This window comes from Ostrinia nubilalis, chromosome 29 (assembly GCF_963855985.1).
Source record: "Ostrinia nubilalis chromosome 29, ilOstNubi1.1, whole genome shotgun sequence".
In the NCBI taxonomy this organism is placed as follows: domain Eukaryota; kingdom Metazoa; phylum Arthropoda; class Insecta; order Lepidoptera; family Crambidae; genus Ostrinia; species Ostrinia nubilalis.
The window spans coordinates 3,277,921-3,296,479 of NC_087116.1; the positions used below are offsets into that span (position 1 = coordinate 3,277,921).

Sequence of the window (18,559 nt, forward strand, 5' to 3'; positions counted from 1 at the left end):
CCCTTGTCCCCATTTTAGCATAAATAATGTATGCCAAAGAGAATTTGCACGCATGCATTCTCGAGCATTCATGAATTACTACTAAATAAGATGATTGATTTTGAACCTTAATCGTACTGGTTTAAAGCTCAAAATGCAATGGAAATTTTGTGATATCTTGACGAGCGGTGCGACTGTATTGTATTTTGGGTTCAGAACTAAAATACTGCCTTTTGTTAGTTGAGGGTTCTTAGAAATTTAACGCTGAGCTAAGTATGGAATACGCAGAATACGCAAGACTGTTGCAAAAGAGACTAGGTACGCCTGTTCACAAACATTACTATGAGGTCTCACAGTGCGCGTGGACGCACAGGGTGACACACAAACCAATCAGAGATCAATTCAACGCTGTGCGTTCGATTTGCTGCTTCACTTAAGCAAGAATCGTTTGTGAATACGGCCGTATATTTTCCATACAAACGTCAACTTAACCTAGACGTATTCTCCAGTAGGTACCAGAGTAAATACAAATGAGTAGGTCATCTTCATAGAAACGCACCGAGCGCGGTTTGTATGTGAGCGCGCCAATATACATGCGATCGATCGATCACAGGTCTTCGACCTTCTTGGCCGGTTCGGGCGTCGAGCTTGTGCTCATGGCCCGTGCTGCATCTCGACTGGCTACTGCCAGTCGGTGGTTTTGGCGTCGCTTTGGCGACGGACTGCCTGGGCTTCTACCTGGCACCACTGTCCCGCCCTCGGCGCGGTACCAGCCCACCGGGTGAGTCGACGTTGGTCGAGGCCCAGTGAACGACCAGCGAGCGGGCGGTTCCTGGATGCCAGGGAGCTTTCAGGCAGTCACATAATGTTCTGGTGTTGGTGTTGGTTTTTTCATTAGTGCGGGCGTTGGGCCGACACTATTTTGAAGCGGGGCTTCGGAGCTGTGACAGCTGGTGCTGTGACTGCTGGTGCTGTGGCGGCTGGTGCGGAGACGGGTCTCGCAGGCGCCGCAGGCTGGGTGGTGTCGGCGTCCTCTGCTTCTGGCAGCAGGAGGTCCCGGGGGAGGGGAATATACATGCGGCGTGCACGCACACACTGACAGAATTCGGCGCAACCACGACTGGCTAATCCCCGCTAAATTTTGTCAGTGTGTGCGTGCGCGCTGCATACGTGTTGGCGCGCTCACATACAAACCGCGCCCATGCGTTTCTATGAAGATGACCTACTCATTTGTATTTACTCTGCCAGTACTGACTATCCCATTAAACTGATTTCCACGGCATAATTACAGCAATTATCCTGAAGGTAGTGTAGAAAATGCTGGGGCTACTCCCAACAACGTTACGTTTTTAATGCTTCCATCTCTTTCACACAAGGAGATCCAAGCATGAGCGACAGTGACAGATAGATCTGAACTACGTGAAAACTGTAAGTAAAAAAACTGGATAAAGCTAGACTAAATACAGATTAGTTCAAGTACTGTGAAGTGGGTACAACTGGTACAGCGTAATTGATGTGAAGGGTAGTTAGAAAAACTTTTTAGCGTTCCGTATCCTCAAATAAATTCTCTTTCTTCCTTTTTCTACCTCAGAAGATACAATAACTAGCTATGCCCGCGACTTCGTACGCGTGAAAATAGTTTTAATAATATTTCCCGTTTTTGCAACATTTTTCTTTACTGCTCCGCCCCTATTGGCTGTAGTGTGATGTTGTATAACCTAAAGCCTTCCTCGATAAATGGGCTATCCAACACAAAAATACTTTTTCAAATCGTACCAGTAGCTCCTGAGATTAGCGCGTTTAACCAAACAAACTCTTTATATTCGTAGATTTATTTATTAGGATTTTTAAACAAAGTCGCCGATCACTTTTCCATCGAGTAACAGTGTTACACATTTGAGTGTGACTAGTTGTGAACAAGCGATTAGAATAAACTAGCGGCCGCCCGCGACTTCGTACGCGTGGACCTCGTTTAATTACAAATGATGTTGATAGATGGCGTTTCACGGCTTCCCCCGAATGAATAATTTACGAAAGTCCAATTTTTTTGTCCAGCGCTGTAGATTTTAACCAATGACGATAGATGGCGCTTTTTACCCACGTCTTATTTATTTATTTAAATTTAGTTGGTCACATATCGTCATAAATTATAGCCTATATGTTAATCTGGGTTATAAACAATAATACTGTAAAGTTTCAACATAATCCGTTCAGTAGTTTTTGCGTGAAAGAGTAACAAACATCCAGACATCCAAACTTTCGCATTTATAATATTAGTAGGATAAGCATTCGGGGAAATCGCTATCTATGATACACTAAAGACCCCTACAGTGCCCTACACACATCAAACCCGTGACTGCTAGCAAAAACGTTACATTTGAACCAGTGACAGTACCTTTGACCCTTGACTTCAAAGGGTTCCGAAGAATACTACCGAAACATGTTTAATGTTAACTGTTTCCCTTGTGTCGAGTTCGGCTTCTTCTACAAAGGTTGAAGTTCCCTTAGGGCATTTCTGTTTTCCAGTCTAACTAGCTTTGCCCGCGGCTATGCCCGTGTAGGCACTTTCTCAGGATCCAGTTTTGCGGGATCCAGTAATGTAGGAACTGGACTGTCGTGTAAACACAGAAGTCTGTTTGAAAATCTTTTTTTTTTTATAAATAACGAGGAAGCGATCAGGCCGAAGGTGGAAGCGAGCTTCACCCGGAATCCTCAACCACGGAGGAACTGGCTATCTTACCTCTAACTGCCGGAACACAACAATGCTGTTAACATTGTTGTTATGGCGACAGATTTAGGTAAGATGGTGGTAGCTAGAACAAGCCCTACCACCAACCAAACCGATCAGAAAAATCTGCACCCACTGGGAATCGAACCCGGGACCTCTGCGACTGAAGCAGGTGGTATTACCACTAGACCACAGAGGCGGTTCGAACGGATCTGTTTTTTGCGGGAAATTCACTGCAAACTATTATATTAAACGAGATCCTGCAAAACGGGATTTCACCGTTGTAAAGAACCCTAAAGACTTAGATTAATAAAGACTAGATGGATAGTCTTCATACAAACTCTTCGTCAAAAGTGAGGCAAAAATCTTTTGTCATTACTGTCAATTTTTAAGTCATTAGTGTCAAAATGTTGTTAAAAATATTTAAAGGCGATTTTTTTCGGAATTGAGAGGTTTTTATCCATATTATTTATCATAATAAAATGTTATTATTTGTTATTTAAAGACATTTAATTAAAACAAAAAATCCTTTCAAAAACCGGGATAAAAACTATCCTATGTTTAAATCCGTGACTAGTAGACCCTGCGAACTTTGTACCGTTTTTTACCAAAACATGTAAGGAACCCTAAAAAATTGCAATAACAAATTCATAATCGCAATATGTATCAGGCCATAAAGTGGGGGGTGGAGGGATGCGTGCATCGTCTGACATATAAAATGTTTATGACACATAACTGGTTTACGTTAGGCATAGACTCAACCGGTACAGTCAGCTTCAAATGAGAGTGTGCGCTAAGCATTGCAAGGGACAGCACGCGTCGCGGTGCTCCCAAAATTTCGAGTTCAACTGTACGATATTCTCACCTTTGCTACCAGTTAAGTTAGACCGTTAATAGCGTGTACTCATAAACCACACGGCCAAATAAAAAGTGAAAGTTCGCCGCTGGCCAGCCGCTGCGAGTGTTGTGACGCCCCCCGCTTACTTCTTGTGCGAGTGAGACAAGCTCTGATTTTAAAATAATTCGTCGCTCTCTAACAACAGCGCAAGACTACAACTCGGACGAGGCAGCGCTGAGTCATAGAATAAGTCTACGAACTACAATTTAACCGGGCGGGTAATATTGCAAACATGGCTATTTGTGCGGGCTGTACGAAGATAATAAGACCTAATCAACACAACATTAAATGCACAAAATGCTCGAGTACTTTCCACTCGCAATGTGTAAACCTACAAGACGCAAAAAAGCTCTCAGATGAGGCAAGAGCTAACTGGCTTTGCCCACTATGCCAATCGAAAGCGCCTAGGTCTGATAATACAAACACACCGATTCGGGCGTCCGCCTCCTGCGGCGACGACTGCACCACTATTACACAGCGAGACGCTCCCGGTAGGACGGACATTGAGAGCTCCCCTTTAACCGCCAGCGACTCAAACTCACTGAGTACATTAGCATCGGAGATGAGACTCCTCCGGGAAGCCGTCTGCGATATAAAAGCTCAAATGACATCACTGGCTGAACACATCACCAAATGTAACACCCGGCTTGACGAGTATGAAAATAAACTGATTGCGACGGAAGAACGATTGCACGTCCTAGAGGAGAAATCAGTAACAATCAATTCACTACAAAACACCATCACTATCCTGCGGGAACAGCAGCGCTCTCAAGCACAGGCATCGCTGAGGAATGAAGTCGAAATATTAGGAATTAACGAAATCACAAACGAAAACCCTGTACATATCGCACTAGTGATATCTCAAAAAATCGGCTTTCCACTCAACGACGCGGACCTGGACTTCGCCAAGCGTGTAGGGCCCCTCCGTCGGAGTAAGGATGACCCCTCGACTGGCGACTCCACAGGGGATCAACCACGCCCACTGGTGGTTAGATTCCTGCGCCGACATCAACGCGATGAATTCCTGAAAGTGGCTAAAACCAAACGCAAACTCACCTGCTCAGACATCGAGATACCTGGCACCCCACGATTTCTTTACTTCAACGAACGTCTTACTCATGAAAACCGGCAGTTATTTCGCTCAGCCCGCCACCGTTGCAAGGGATCGGGCTTTAAATACTGCTGGACTAAGACCGGCACTGTCTACATCCGCAAACAAGATGGCAAACCAGCGATCGCAATCAAAACAATGGAGGACCTACTTCGCCATGTCAACCCCATCGACTAACCCCGCTAAGTACCACGGTCCTGCTGTAATTAACACAAATGCTCCCTGGCTCTGTAACGTATTGTATAATTTGCATAAATCGATTTTCTCACTTCTGTTATCCTTAGTGATAACGATAATAATGATAATGCTTAAACTTAGTCACTTACTTCATATGAAAAAAATACTTTTGTCTCACTCTGGTTCACTTAAACTACACACACTTCTCACCAACGTTCTCACAATTACATTCAACAGTATGTGCACACTAAACTCATGCTTTCGTACCTGCGAAATGACTAACAAATCTCTGAAATATAAACCATATCAATTTCTAGTCTATAAAGATGGTTTCAGTTAGTTTATCTAATGACATTGACGAGACCATAACAATAGATTGTCATTCGCATAGTACCATGGAATCCTGTAAAAACTTCTTCGACTCAGAGACATACAATTTTAAAATAATATCACTAAACATAAGAAGCTTACAGCATAATTTTGATGACTTTTCCGTTGCACTAAAACGTCTTGACTCAAGCATAGACATCATTGTTCTGACGGAGTGCTGGTTGTCGGAGGCTTCAATTATAGACGTACTACCCGACTACAACTCCTACCGCTCAGTGAAACAACTAAATAAAAATGGCGGTATCGTAATCTATGTGAAAAACTCCGCCTCTGTGGTCTAGTGGTAAGACCACCTGCTTCAGACACAGAGGTCTCGGGTTCGATTCCCAGTGGGGGCAGATTTTTCTGTTCGGTTTGGTTGGTGGTAGGGCTTGTTCTAAGTCCGCCTGGCTAGCTACCACCATCTTACCTAAGTCTGTCGCCATAACAACAAAGTTAACAGCATTGTTGTGTTCCGTCAGTTAGAGGTAAGCTAGCCAGTTCCTCCGTGGTTGAGGATTCCGAGTGAAGCTCGCTTCGACCTTCGGCCTGATCATCACTTACCATCAGGTGAGATTCAGGCTAAGAGCTTCCTCGTTGTGGATAAAAAAAAAGGTTTTGTCAACTTTTTGGCTACTTTGGGTGTTACGAACTAATTGACGCTGACTGTACAGTTAAGAAGGTTTTTATTGAATAACTAGAACTTTATCACAAGGGGATAAGGCTTATTAATCAGGATGTACAAGATTAGGGGCTTAGACTGAAAATTTTCAAAGTAAACCTATTGATTCACCTAATGTTTTGGGAGGTGTGGGAGAGGCCTATGTTCAGTAGTGGACGTCCTGTGGCGATGATGATGATTCGAAAACATGATCGAATCAATCAAGAATCAAGAATAATTTATTTGCATTGATTATGGTACATTCAGGATCTTAGGTTAATTACAGTTTCACATATCCAGCCATATAATTATTATAGCACGCAATAGAACATAGGTTACATTTAGACTCATTATTTTTAAAAATTATTACATTGTCAATAATACATACATATACACATTAAAATATCCCATAAGTCATTATTACAATACATATTATGAATAAGTCACATCTAGTCAATTCAATTTCATATTAATTACAATCAACAATTAATTAATTGTACACAATTAAATTCAATTTATTGAAATTTTAGTTCATGAACGTTTCCGCTAGGGGCGCTGTACAATTCGTCATACATAATGTCATTTTTTTTAGTTTGATGTAAACTCATACTAGGCCCTCGGGCCTTGAGTTTGCAAAATTAGCGTTGATTAATAATATAGTGCACGGAACCCTAGTGTGCGAGTCAGAATTACGCTTTAGGTGATTATCACACTGCACCGCGTTCCGCTGCGGTCCGCGTGGCGACATACATATTATTATAACGAATCCCGCGCGCAAATGTGTTGTCAGTGTGTTGTGCCGCGCGTGTTTTCTATACAAACTGAGGTACTTGCATATAATGATTAAATCTGTCGTCCCGCGTACCGCGGCGGAGCGCGGTGCAGTGTGATAATCGCCTTACTGGATTTGAGGATGTATTTTGGCTACAATGTCAAGTTGCCTTTTGAGTCTTCTCAACGTATCATGCTGACGAAAATGTGCATAAAACATGTTTTGGAGTTTTACACGCTGCTAAGGTGTTTAGTTACCTTTGTGAGGACACTATGCTTAGAGTGAAATATTTAGCTTAAATGTAGTTAACAGTGACTACACAAAACACTGTGTATTGTGAGACTTTGCTATTGTTTTAACACACTTGTATTTTGTACTTCAATGGCGATAATTTTAATAGACGTGTTGACACCACCAATCAATTGACGTACTTTTTAAAACTGTCAAAACGAGACTGTCCCATACATTTTGTATGGCAATACAAGCAAGTGACGTCACTATTTTGTCAACTCAAACTACTTTTTAACCGACTTCAAAAAAGGAGGAGGTTCTATGTGCGGCTGTATGTATTTTTTTATCTAGGTATGTTCACCGATTACTCCGTATTGTGGACCGATTTTGAAAATTATTTTTTTGTTCGATAAGGTACACTTCTAAGGTGGTCCATTGCCACCAAGTCAGGATAAAGTCCTGATAAAATATCAGGGACTTTATCAGCAAGTTTAGTAGGTCCTCAAAATCTGATAATCCCTCAATTCGGTCACTCAACATTCTTGATTGCCTCTTGTTTTTGAGTATCAGATTACTGGCTGAAGCCATCTCTAATATCAGGTGACAAGCCTTTGTCCTCAGTAAGCAAATAATCGAGTTCTCGATTTAGGTTTCAGACTTCTTATCGAGTCGGATAACGCATCGATTTTGCGCAGGATCGATTATTGGAGTCTTCCAGTGACTTGGCCCACTTTTAGCTTGGTCCACGGACCAAGTTACTAGTTTAAATTTTTAAATACCTTTTTTTCAGTGACTGCCAGGCCTACCGTGGCAGACAGTGGTGACTGAGTTTGTTGCGGCGCTTCTTCTCAGCACTTGCCAAATGTTGGTCTCGAAGCGCTGGTAGGGTAAAAAGATTATGAGACATGTAAAGGCTCCTTAAGAGCAAAATGACGATTTGTAAGAACTATTTATTAGTCTAAACAAATAAAGAAATTTTGACTTTGACTTTGACTTTACCTTCAATATTTTATTAAATAAATCTTAGAGTTGGGCCCAGTCACTGGAAGAAAAATTATTTAAAAATTCAAACCTGCAACTTGGGCCGTGGACCAAGCTAAAAGTGGGCCAAGTCACTGGAAGACTCAAACATAGCCCTTATAAGTTAAGATCTCCTATCTATCTTACGATGATACCTTGCTGCCCCATCGGTCGTCAGTTCTGAGTATTATGTGTCCTGCCCATTGCCACTTCAGCTTGCTAATCCGTGCCGGAAAGCGCAGCGTGTAGCGTCCACCCGCAAGGTGGATTGACGACCTCGTAAAGGTAGCAGGAAGGCGCTGGATGCAGGCCGCTACCAACCGATCAATCTGGAAATCAGAGGCCTATGTTCAGCAGTGGACGGCCTGAAATGATGATGATAATGATAGTTATACAAAGGCGAAACAGCAGATTAGTTTAACCGCCTCTGTGGTCTAGTGGTAAGACCACCTGCTTCAGACGCAGAGGTCCCGGGTTCGATTCCTAGTGGGAGCAGATTTTTCTGTTCGGTTTGGTGTGTGGTAGGGCTTGTTTTAAGTCCGCCTGGCTAGCTACCACCATCTTACCTAAGTCTGTTGCCATAACAACAATGTTAACAGCATTGTTGTGTTCCGGCAGTTAGAGGTAAGATACCCAATTCCGGGTGAAGCTCGCTTCCACCTTCGGCCTGATCATCACTTACCATCAGGTGAGATACAGGCCAAGAGCTTCCTCGTTGTGGATAAAAAAAAAGGTTTGAAACTATGAGAATAATGCCAATCGCATCAATTTGCAATCATCATCTGTATCTTGTTTCGATATTGGCAACTTTAAAAAATATATTTGCATACGCATAGCGACTATTTTCTAGGGTTGCCACAATCGTGAATTTGTGCAATACTACTACTGATTTCATAAATGTGAAGTTTGTGAGAAAGAATTGAGGAATAAAAATACCCGGTTCCAGGTTTAAAAAAAAGGATTTAATAAAGCGCGCGATAGCGTCTTTTTTCTGAGATACCAAAATCACCAAAATTCATGCCAGCAAAGCCGTGGGCAAAAGCTAGTCTTATAAAGCTAAGCTATCTCCATAGGTTCATCCCTTATTGTAGTTATGATGTCACACACACAGACATGTCAGATTTAAAACATAACACCTCTTTTTCCGTCCCGGCTCAAAAATACCCTTCTCCATCCAATGCGAACCGGAAAACCGGGCGAATCTAGTTCGCGCCAGCCCTAGCCGGTTCCAAAATGGCGCGTTTATTGGAACGAGAGGGGTTACGAGATTTTTATAACTCTTTTATGGCCAATATGGCGGGATAATAAATGCATGCTTAGCCTCACACCGTTTGCCTTATCTAGCATTGGATGCTGAGATTTTTTGTTCTTGCCTGTAATGTAAAGATATTATGAATTCTATGAGAAAACATATGATGTAGATCGCTTCATCCACGAAGACGCGCCCCACCATTCTTCCGCTAATGTTCGAGTGTTATCGGTACACGCTAAATCATCCATGAGTGCACATGCACACTACAATAATGACGCTCGGATTGCTCGGATCAAACTCCAAAACTTGGTGGGGCGCGTCTTCGTGGATGAAACGATCTATACCTAGTCTTCCAGCGACTTGACCCACTTTTAGCTTGGTCCACGGGCCAAGTTACTGGTTTTAATTTTTAAATATTTTTTCTTCCGGCAAGGGGTCCTCTTTGATTAATTATTTAAATAAACTAAACACTAACGCCCGTTTCCTATATTCAATCCTTGTCCAAATACGGATTACAACTGTCAAATTGAATTCAGTTTTAGATTATATTTCCAAAATGTTCGATGCATTTACACTTTAATATTGTTTAAATAAATAGTCTTATAAACAATATAAAAATGTAAAAACATCAAAAACCACAGATATTTTGGCCAAAAACATATTAAAATTGGACAGTTGACAAACCAAATCCGTCCAATTTGGATTAGGATTGAATATAGAAATCCAGCATTAATCCACAAAAATCTACTCTAGAATCTTATTGGGCCCAGTTGCCGGAAGAAAAAATATTTTAAAATTAAATCAGCAACTTGGCCAGTGGACCAAGCTTAAAGTGAGCCAAGTCGCTGATATGCTGTACTAGCGGCCGCCCGCGACTTCGTACAAATGTTTTTCCCGCTAACTCCCGTTCCCGTGGGAATTTTGCAATATCCTGTTGTATAGTTCCAAAATACTGAACTGTCCTATGCATGACATTGACAGTGGGGCGCCACCGTCAATACCGGATCGCTAGTTCCGATTTTTGCCATGTTGGAAACCATATAGTTGAACGATGGTAGCGCCCCCCTGTCATTGAATTTGGCGGGACAGTTCAGCGTGGGTCATCTATAACTAAGCTTTAAGTTTACTTAGATACCTACCTGCATGTCAAATTTCAAGCAAAACGATTTTCCCGCTAATTCCCGTTCCCGTGGGAATTTTGAAAATGCCTTTCTTAGTGCACCTCTACGGTACCTAAGCTACGTCCCTTCCAAATTTCAAGTGCCTACGTTTAGCCGTTTAGGCTGTGCGTTGAATGTCAGTGAGTCAGTTTCTCCTTTTATTATATTTAGGCTGGGTTGCACCGTTGCACCATCTTACTTTAACTTTGTCAAACGTCAAAAATCCATACAAAAAGCACCGGTTATCGTCAAAGTTACGGTCAAAGTTAGGTCGTGCCACTCAGCCTTAGATTCACAATGCGTTTAAAACCTTTTTTGGTTAATTTTTAACTGCCAAAGCGGTTCTTTTTAAAGTATTTCAGTTTCTTTGATGTATTGTCGTATAAACAATTTCTCGGAAGATGGTCGTTTAGACCCTTTCATCTTAGACATGACGGTTTAAAATAGCGTGAACGGTTCATGAGATTAGTAAATATTATTTGTGGAACGTTACGGTGATTTGTCAATCGATTTTGGCCCTAAAATGCATTATGTAATAAACTTTAGTTTTAGGAAGTACAAAAATAACACTATGATATAAGTAGGTAAACAAGCGACCGCTTATCCTAGTGATTCACACATCTTAAAACTCCAGATGCATTCCCGGGTTTGATTCCCTCCAAAGTCAAACGTTTGTTCGAGGATTCATGGACTTGAATTTAATGCCTTCGAAGTTTTCATATTGTCAACACGAGAATTATTACCAACTTTCATCCCCTATTCACCTTCAAAATTTATTATTTCGACAAAATGCACGATCTTCCGCTATTTCAACCAACCACTGTCTGTCTTGAAGTAGCTAGTCTAACAGAGGTCCTATATAGAACTATTAATTTACTAGAGGAAATTGCATTGCATTATTGAATACTCTTATAACAATGGAATAGACAAATCAATCAGTCACGGTACTCAGTAAACTTTTTTTCTCAAACGTATCTTTAGAAGCCGCCTCTACAAAAAGGACCCAAAAAAGTTTAAAAAAAAAAGATCTAGCCCACCGAACTTTTTCTGTACACACGAAAATGAGTTTTAAGTTGATGCGTGAGAGTTTAATTCCGTGCTCTCTTATCTCAGAGATTGTGCACCTGCCCCAATGTTTTTTGGCCAAATATTATTCTTTGGGTTAAACTTTTTTTCTAAGCAATGCGTTTAGCAAACAAACCAGCCAGCTCCTCAGAAACGAGTTTTTGTTGATGTTTTGACAGTTTAGTTGTTCTTAAAACAAAAACCGGTTGACAATGTCGCGTTTTGTTTTCAAAATAGACGTTGGCCAGTGGAAATCTTATTATTATTCGTCATCGCACACTTAGGTATTTTTTTTCCTTCGACCAGATCGTCGGTCAGCCTAGTTAAGATTTTTACATGAATTAAATTACTTTTAAAGTTTTCGCCAACTAATTTTGAGTTTCAACCAATCTCTTGTGTGGAGTTAGTGAAGAACCCATGCTTTTCTTTGCCATACAAATATAATTTATGGGAAAATCATAAAAAGTATGTCAATTCACTATTATGTCACTGTCAACCTTATTGAAAACTTTGCAGAAAAATATTTGGCCCTTTTGCCTTTTCTATGGAATACAGATTACTATGGGGTTATTTTTTTCATCAAAAACCCTGTCGAACATCTTTCCGGTCAGTTAGTCGAGTTCATAATTTTTTTAAACATGTTTGACACCTCCTGTCACAAAAGCGCGCGAAAGTTTGCGTAACTCCCACTAAAGACGTTTACCAAAATGCGGCGACCTCGTGACCTTTTTCTTTTTTTTAAACGACGCAAGCAGAAAAACGTCTCGACCGAGCCGTCGAGTGGCGTTGCGCTGCGACGATTTAGATTGTGTCGATATCGATAAAAATATTTTTAGGAAAAAATAATAAAGAGTCTGCATAATTAAGATTTCGTTTGAAAAAAACGTGTCATAAATAAATTCTTATTACAATTACTAATTTGAAATAACTCTGCTCTCAAAAAGTTGTCTGGTAGACCACTTAACGATAAGACCTCCTAAATAGTACTGTTTCTTTTATTTCTTTCTTATTTTGAGTCTGTGGTGTACGGGTGTACCTATAACAAATGTTTTTTTATTATTTATTACTAGCTTTTGCCCGCGGCTTCACCCGCGTGAAATTTAGTTTGTCACATAATTATCGTCATAAAATATATCGCCTGTTATTCTGGGTTATAAACAACAATACTGTAAAGATTCAGCAAAATCCGTTCAGTAGTTTTTGCGTGAAAGAGTAACAAACATGTTCACATCCAGACATCCATACAAACTTTCGCATTTATAATATTAGTAGGATAGTAAGATTTTTTGTACGTGTTGAGGTCAGTGTCATACAAATACCGTACTCCCCTCACGTTTTATGGCTGTGAATACACATTAATTAGTACTGCACACGATTTTGCATTTCCACACACCGATTTAATTATTTCGGATGACCCTCACGGATCACCCCTCGTCTGCGTGGCTACTCCCAAAAACGTAATCCAGTTTCGAATGTTGCCATCCCTCTCACGCCAAGCAAGATGCCAGCATGAGCGACAGTGACAGATATACTCGAAACTACGTGAATAGCGTTCAGAGTAGTCCTCCTGGTTTCGGTTTAGATGGCTTTTAATTTGCACGTTTGCACCGATAACGGCACATCAAGCTTCAAACTGTGTTCTTATGCAGTCGTATTAAGCTCTATTTTGCAACAAACATGTATAGTCTGATGTGGTCTGTTATTTACGTTTAACCCTTTGGCGAGAGGCGCGGGCGTTTAAAGGTTTTAATAGTTTTACAAACAATGGTATTTGTAATCCAGCTGTTAGAATGCGATCTTTAAATTGGAGTTTAGAGGTCTACATAGCTACAGTTAGGCTTGTTCCCATGGAGACCAGTTTTTTGCAGGATCCCGTTTAGTAGTACATAGTATACGTGTTTAAATATTTTGATATTAACTGTTGGGAACCATAGGTGGACTAACCTTTTTTTTATTATATCGTCTATTAATTATTTTTGATACCTTTTGTTTTTTAATTTGAAGTTTTAAATGTTTATGATAGCCGTCTGGACATTTAAGCAAAATAAACCTATATTATAACCAAGGTTTTCGTTATTTTTGCCCGCTTGAGCGGCTGTCCACCATATTAACCGTTCACACGAACATCCCGTTTGCAGTGTCCCGCAAAAAACCGATCCGTTCGAATAAAAAAAAAACACTTCGTGTTTGAAAGTTGTGTTTACTGGACAGTCGGGATTTTGCATTACTAAATCCCGCAAAACTGGCTTATCGTGTGAACGAGCCCATTTTATTTTTTAAATTGACAGTGTTTTGTTTAAAAAAAAGTATTAAGCTCGGAAATATTATAAATATTGTCTGTAAATTCATAAACTCACGAAAGTTGACTGTAGATTCAATAAAGCGTGTTTTTAATCCACATTATATCGATATCGCCTGCACATCCCTACCGTTTCACCTGTATAATTTGAAGTGCGCTCGAGAGCAGCGCCCTCCGGACCCCTTTACATCGTCTCACTTAATTCTTTTTGTGCCGCCACCGCGTTCAGTTACAACGAATGTTGTACCGAGTCGACTAAAGTATCGATAAAGTGTAGTGAGCCTATCGATAGTGTTGCATCACTTTTGACAGATAAATGATAAAGGTAGGGCCTAATAGTTTTTTAGTCTGTCTGGTATGTTTGGACATAATGTAAATTAATTAATACATAATTATAAAAATATACCATTTTTCTTTTTCTTGAAAAATAACACTCTGAAGGTTTAAATAATAACTATTGACAAAAATACTAGTTTTGAAATAAAATTCATGTTTTGAAATATTTCAAAAATAGCTAGATCGAAATGTTTTAAGAAGTTTATTGCGAATCACAAATTTTCAGCAATAAAACGCGTATAAGTCAAATAGGGTGGGTGTACCAGTAACAAACCGAATAAGCGACATTTTAAAAGTAATTTTGATATTGTTACTCAATTATTACAACAATCATTGCAAAAAAAAAATTAACTACTCCTTGTCTATCATAGAATCAAGTAGCTTATTCCAATTTTCTTAATAGCTGTAAGGTTTATTTTTATTTAACAATCAATGTGGAAAGTCGCAATGTGCCTAAGGTTGACCAGATCGTACCAAGTCGTGTTTGTCGCTTTTATTTATGACTAATGATTGGTAGTAGTACGGCAGTGCTACCAAACGTAACAAAAGTGGCGGGAAATTCGACAGATTGTTAATATTTTGATGTGAAATTAGAAATGGTGTACTACTGGTTCCTGGTGTGGGACTGGTGCACCCACCCTATGTAGTTCGTGACACCCAAAGTGGTCAAAAAGTTGACAACACTACCTTATTCTAATATTTCTAATTGTAACAAAGACGTGTTGCGAACATTTGGCTATGTTACTTTGGGTGTCACGAACTATTTGACGCACAATTTACGCACTTAAATTATTATTATTGTCTATTAAAATAAATTAAAATTCAAAACCTGGTCAGACATTGCGTATTCCGCCGTATATTAATTTAATTCGGATCTTAAATGTCAGTTTTGACAAGTCATTAACCTTATTGACTTTCGTATATTGATAATATCAGAAAGTTAGCGCTAAATGTCACTAGGGCTTTAAGAGTAAAACACCTTTCTTTTTAAGGTTTTTGCATAACTAAACGCTTTTATGTCTTCCTTCTGTATAATGGTAAACATATCTAGTGCAAGAGTCCCAGTTTTAGTCTATGGTAAAGCAATGCGCGCACGGATGACTTTTTGTCACCATGACTAGAGATGTGCCGCTGAGAAAGTTCTCGTTCCCGGCAATATTCCCAGTGAGAATATTCTCGAGAACCGAGAACGCTCCCAGGAATATTCTCAGTGTTCTCGACAGAATGCATTTAGTTTTAATTTTAATTTTGTTGTTTATATGTGATATTATCTGTAATGTTTCGATGTTTTATTAACTGGGCGTTAAGACTAGTCGTTATAAACAAGGCATGAAACGTGTGAGTGAGATATTGCTGTCTTGCTCACTCTGTTCGTGGCGAACGCGTATCGCGGCTTTAGGACTCGGCTACACTATTTGAACATCAGTGTGCCTCTGAATTTTAAGGCCCTTGCCACCCTGGCGGATTGCAAGCGGATTCAAAGTGGATTTAAAGCGGAGTGGCGACGCGACGGAGAAGCCGCGTGAAAATATCGTAAAGCTTCCCAAAGGCTGCCCAGCCGAGCTGGATTCGATGATTGACTTTTTTTTCGAAGTTGGACCTACCTAACTGGACTATTTGTCCCAGGTATACATTATTGTCAACAACCTCGAGTGTAGAGTCTCCAACTTATAGATGAGTGGGTGCAACACGGTCTTTAGACATGATTTTAAAATCTTGTCCATGTTCATTTTGAGACCCACTTGTTGAGAGACTCTGTTGAGGCCATCGAGCATTGTGCCTAGATCTTCCACGATCTCAGCCATGAGTACGATATCGTCTGATGTCTGGGTGACGTACTCGCCGTTGATATTTATGCTGAATCCGCTCCAGCCCAGAAGCTTGACAACATCTTCCAGGGCGGTGGTGATGACGTCTCCCTGTCTCACCCCTCGCTGCAACTGGATAGGTTTCGGGTCCTGATCTTAAAACGGACTGTCACTGTGGCGTGTTTGTACAAGCCTTTCAACTCTTTAATGTATCAATAGTCAATTTGGCACAATTGAAGAGACTGAAGCACTGTCCATAGTGTCCATGTTTCAAACGAATCGAAGGCTTTCTCATAGTTCACAAACGCAAAGTGGCTGATTATACTCCTTGATCTTCCGTATAATCTGCCGTTGCGTATATTATTATGGTATAATGGTAGTTACTAAAGCCTATTTGGAAACTGGCTTGTTCGGGGGGCTGAAAGTTGTCGAGCCTGCTAGCGTGACAATTCGTAATGACTATCAAAAACAGCTTGTAAAGCCCGGTCCGTGAACACGTAGAATTTTGTCCAATGACCCCTAGCTACCCATCCTTATCGCTCGCGCGTAATTATATTGCTGTCGCGACTGTGCGACTGGCACCCGCAGTGAGTGTGCGAGCGCGATAGAAACATAATTACGCGCGAGCGATAAGGATGGGTAGCTAGGGATCATTGGACAAAATTCTACGTGCTCACGGACCAGACTATAGACATGGCTCAGAAGCGAAATGGGTCTATAATTCTTCAACAAGGTTTTGTCGCCTTTTTTGAAGAGGAGTATTACCATTCTTCTAAGTGTCGGATCAATCTAGCTAGCACTTATTTTCTATAAAAATGTGTCAAATGATCCGTCAGACAGGCGACTAAGTGGCGAAACAGGCCCTTACTAAGCGATTGTGAAATATACCCTTAATGTCAAATAAGAATAGTTTAAAAAACTAATAACACGCTTTTAATTACTAACAGCACTAAAAAGCCAAAAACCATCAGGACCCTGGACATCATCTAGCATTAAAGTGCTCGAAAAGACAAATCCAACGAACCCAAACTCGATGAGTTTCCGCCGTTTCGTTTAGGAGTTCCTATGGCTACCTTCTGACTCCATCATTAGGACCCTGAACATTATCTAGCACTTAAAGATCTCGAAAAGACATCCAATGAACCCAAACTCGATGTGATTCCGCCGTTTCGTTTAGGAGTTCTTTTGGCTACCTTCCAGTCCCATCATCAGACCAGCTGGTACCACAATATTGTATTGTCATTTCTAATCTACATATAATTGCCAAGTTTCAAGATGATACAATACTTAGAAGTGCGTGTAATGCAGATTCTAAGATTCCATTACATAGTTAGTTACATAGGTACACGACGACCTAATAAGAGCGTGTTAAAAACAAAAAAATGGACAGTTACATTATTTAATTATGTGTAAAAAGACATTTCTGTCATCTTACATATCATTAAAACGACATTTCACGACGAAAAAAATAAAATATAATAAAGGTGCAGTTGCCAAGAATATTGCCGAGAAAGTTCCCGAGAATATTCTCGGGAACACTGAGAATATAGCCTTTCACTGCAAATAGAGTGTATTGTTTAATATACACTTATCTGTTGACTTAATTTAATACTATTTTACTTAAGAAAGTTTGTTTATTTCCATTTGATAAACATGATTCTCAACCTTTCTCACTTAGGAGAACGCTCCCGGGAACGCTCCCGAGAATATTCTCAGTTGAGAGAGCGTTCTCGGGAACGGCACATCAATAACCATGACAGTATATCATTCTTTTAAATTAACTTTTTTAAAGATAAAAAGAGAGGCAATGTAGTAAATTAAATTAAATTAAAAAATCAGTTCAGATTTAGTTTCTGCTGTAAAAAATCTGTAGTGTGTATTTGTGCATTTTTTCCCGCCTTTTGCTATTGTCATGACAGCCATCTTTTATGGAAGCATTTTCTTTTTCACTTGATTTTATATCTGTGGGATAGGTTATTTCTCTACTACGGGATATAAAAAGATAAAGTACTGTATTATTTTTATCATTACTGGTGTAATGTTTTTAAATCGAAAAAGAACGTGAATTAAAATCTGGATGTAGGGTGAATAGATAGAAAAGTTTTTTTTTGCTTTTCGAGTCCCTTTAAATATACTTTTTATCAGGTTTTGTAATAAAGTTTCTATGAATCTCTCTGTGATGTTTATTGGTTGGGGGAATTTTATTAATACATTTGTCTGAACTAGCTTAGAGGTAAAAAATGTTATTCTGATAACGTGTTCTCTTGACATTTCGTACTTTATTTGGTGCCTTGTCCCGACTTACATAAACTTGTTCAGTCTTATTTAAGAAGCCCTTATCTTGAACATAATTTTTAGAACTTGCGTTATAGGATTCTAAAAAATATGTTTTCTCGTTTGTCAGCTTAACAACTGAACCGATTTAGATTAAATTTGGTATAGTGATAGTTTGTAAATTTTTCAACAACAATGAAATCTGGGAAAACCTCATCAAGTCTCAAACGATCCCTACATATTTACACAGGATCGTTTTTATTCCGGTTTTTGGGAAGGAACCATAGACCTGTCGTCCGGTCGTCGGACAAATTCGGACGCTTGGCAACCCTACGTACTGAATTAAACCTACTGTGACAACGTCCTTTTAGACGGAGGTCAGCTTAGAAAAATACCCACCGTATTTGTTCTGGAGAACA

The 18,559-nt window shown here is 40.0% G+C and overlaps 2 protein-coding genes across 2 annotated transcripts in view; both read left to right on the forward strand.

Annotated features, from left to right (window-relative positions):
* Positions 1–18,559, forward strand: part of LOC135085608 (uncharacterized) — a 227,278-nt gene that overhangs the window by 7,568 nt on the left and 201,151 nt on the right. The window lies entirely within an intron of this gene.
* On the forward strand, positions 4,168–4,893 carry LOC135085607 (uncharacterized). The gene has a single exon (XM_063980382.1). The coding sequence runs from the start codon at positions 4,168–4,170 to the stop codon at positions 4,891–4,893; it is 726 nt and encodes a 241-aa protein (XP_063836452.1).

Excerpts from the sequence above, each read along its gene's own strand:
- LOC135085607 (XM_063980382.1), top strand. The coding sequence starts at position 4,168 with ATGAGACTCCTCCGGGAAGCCGTCTGCGATATAAAAGCTCAAATGACA.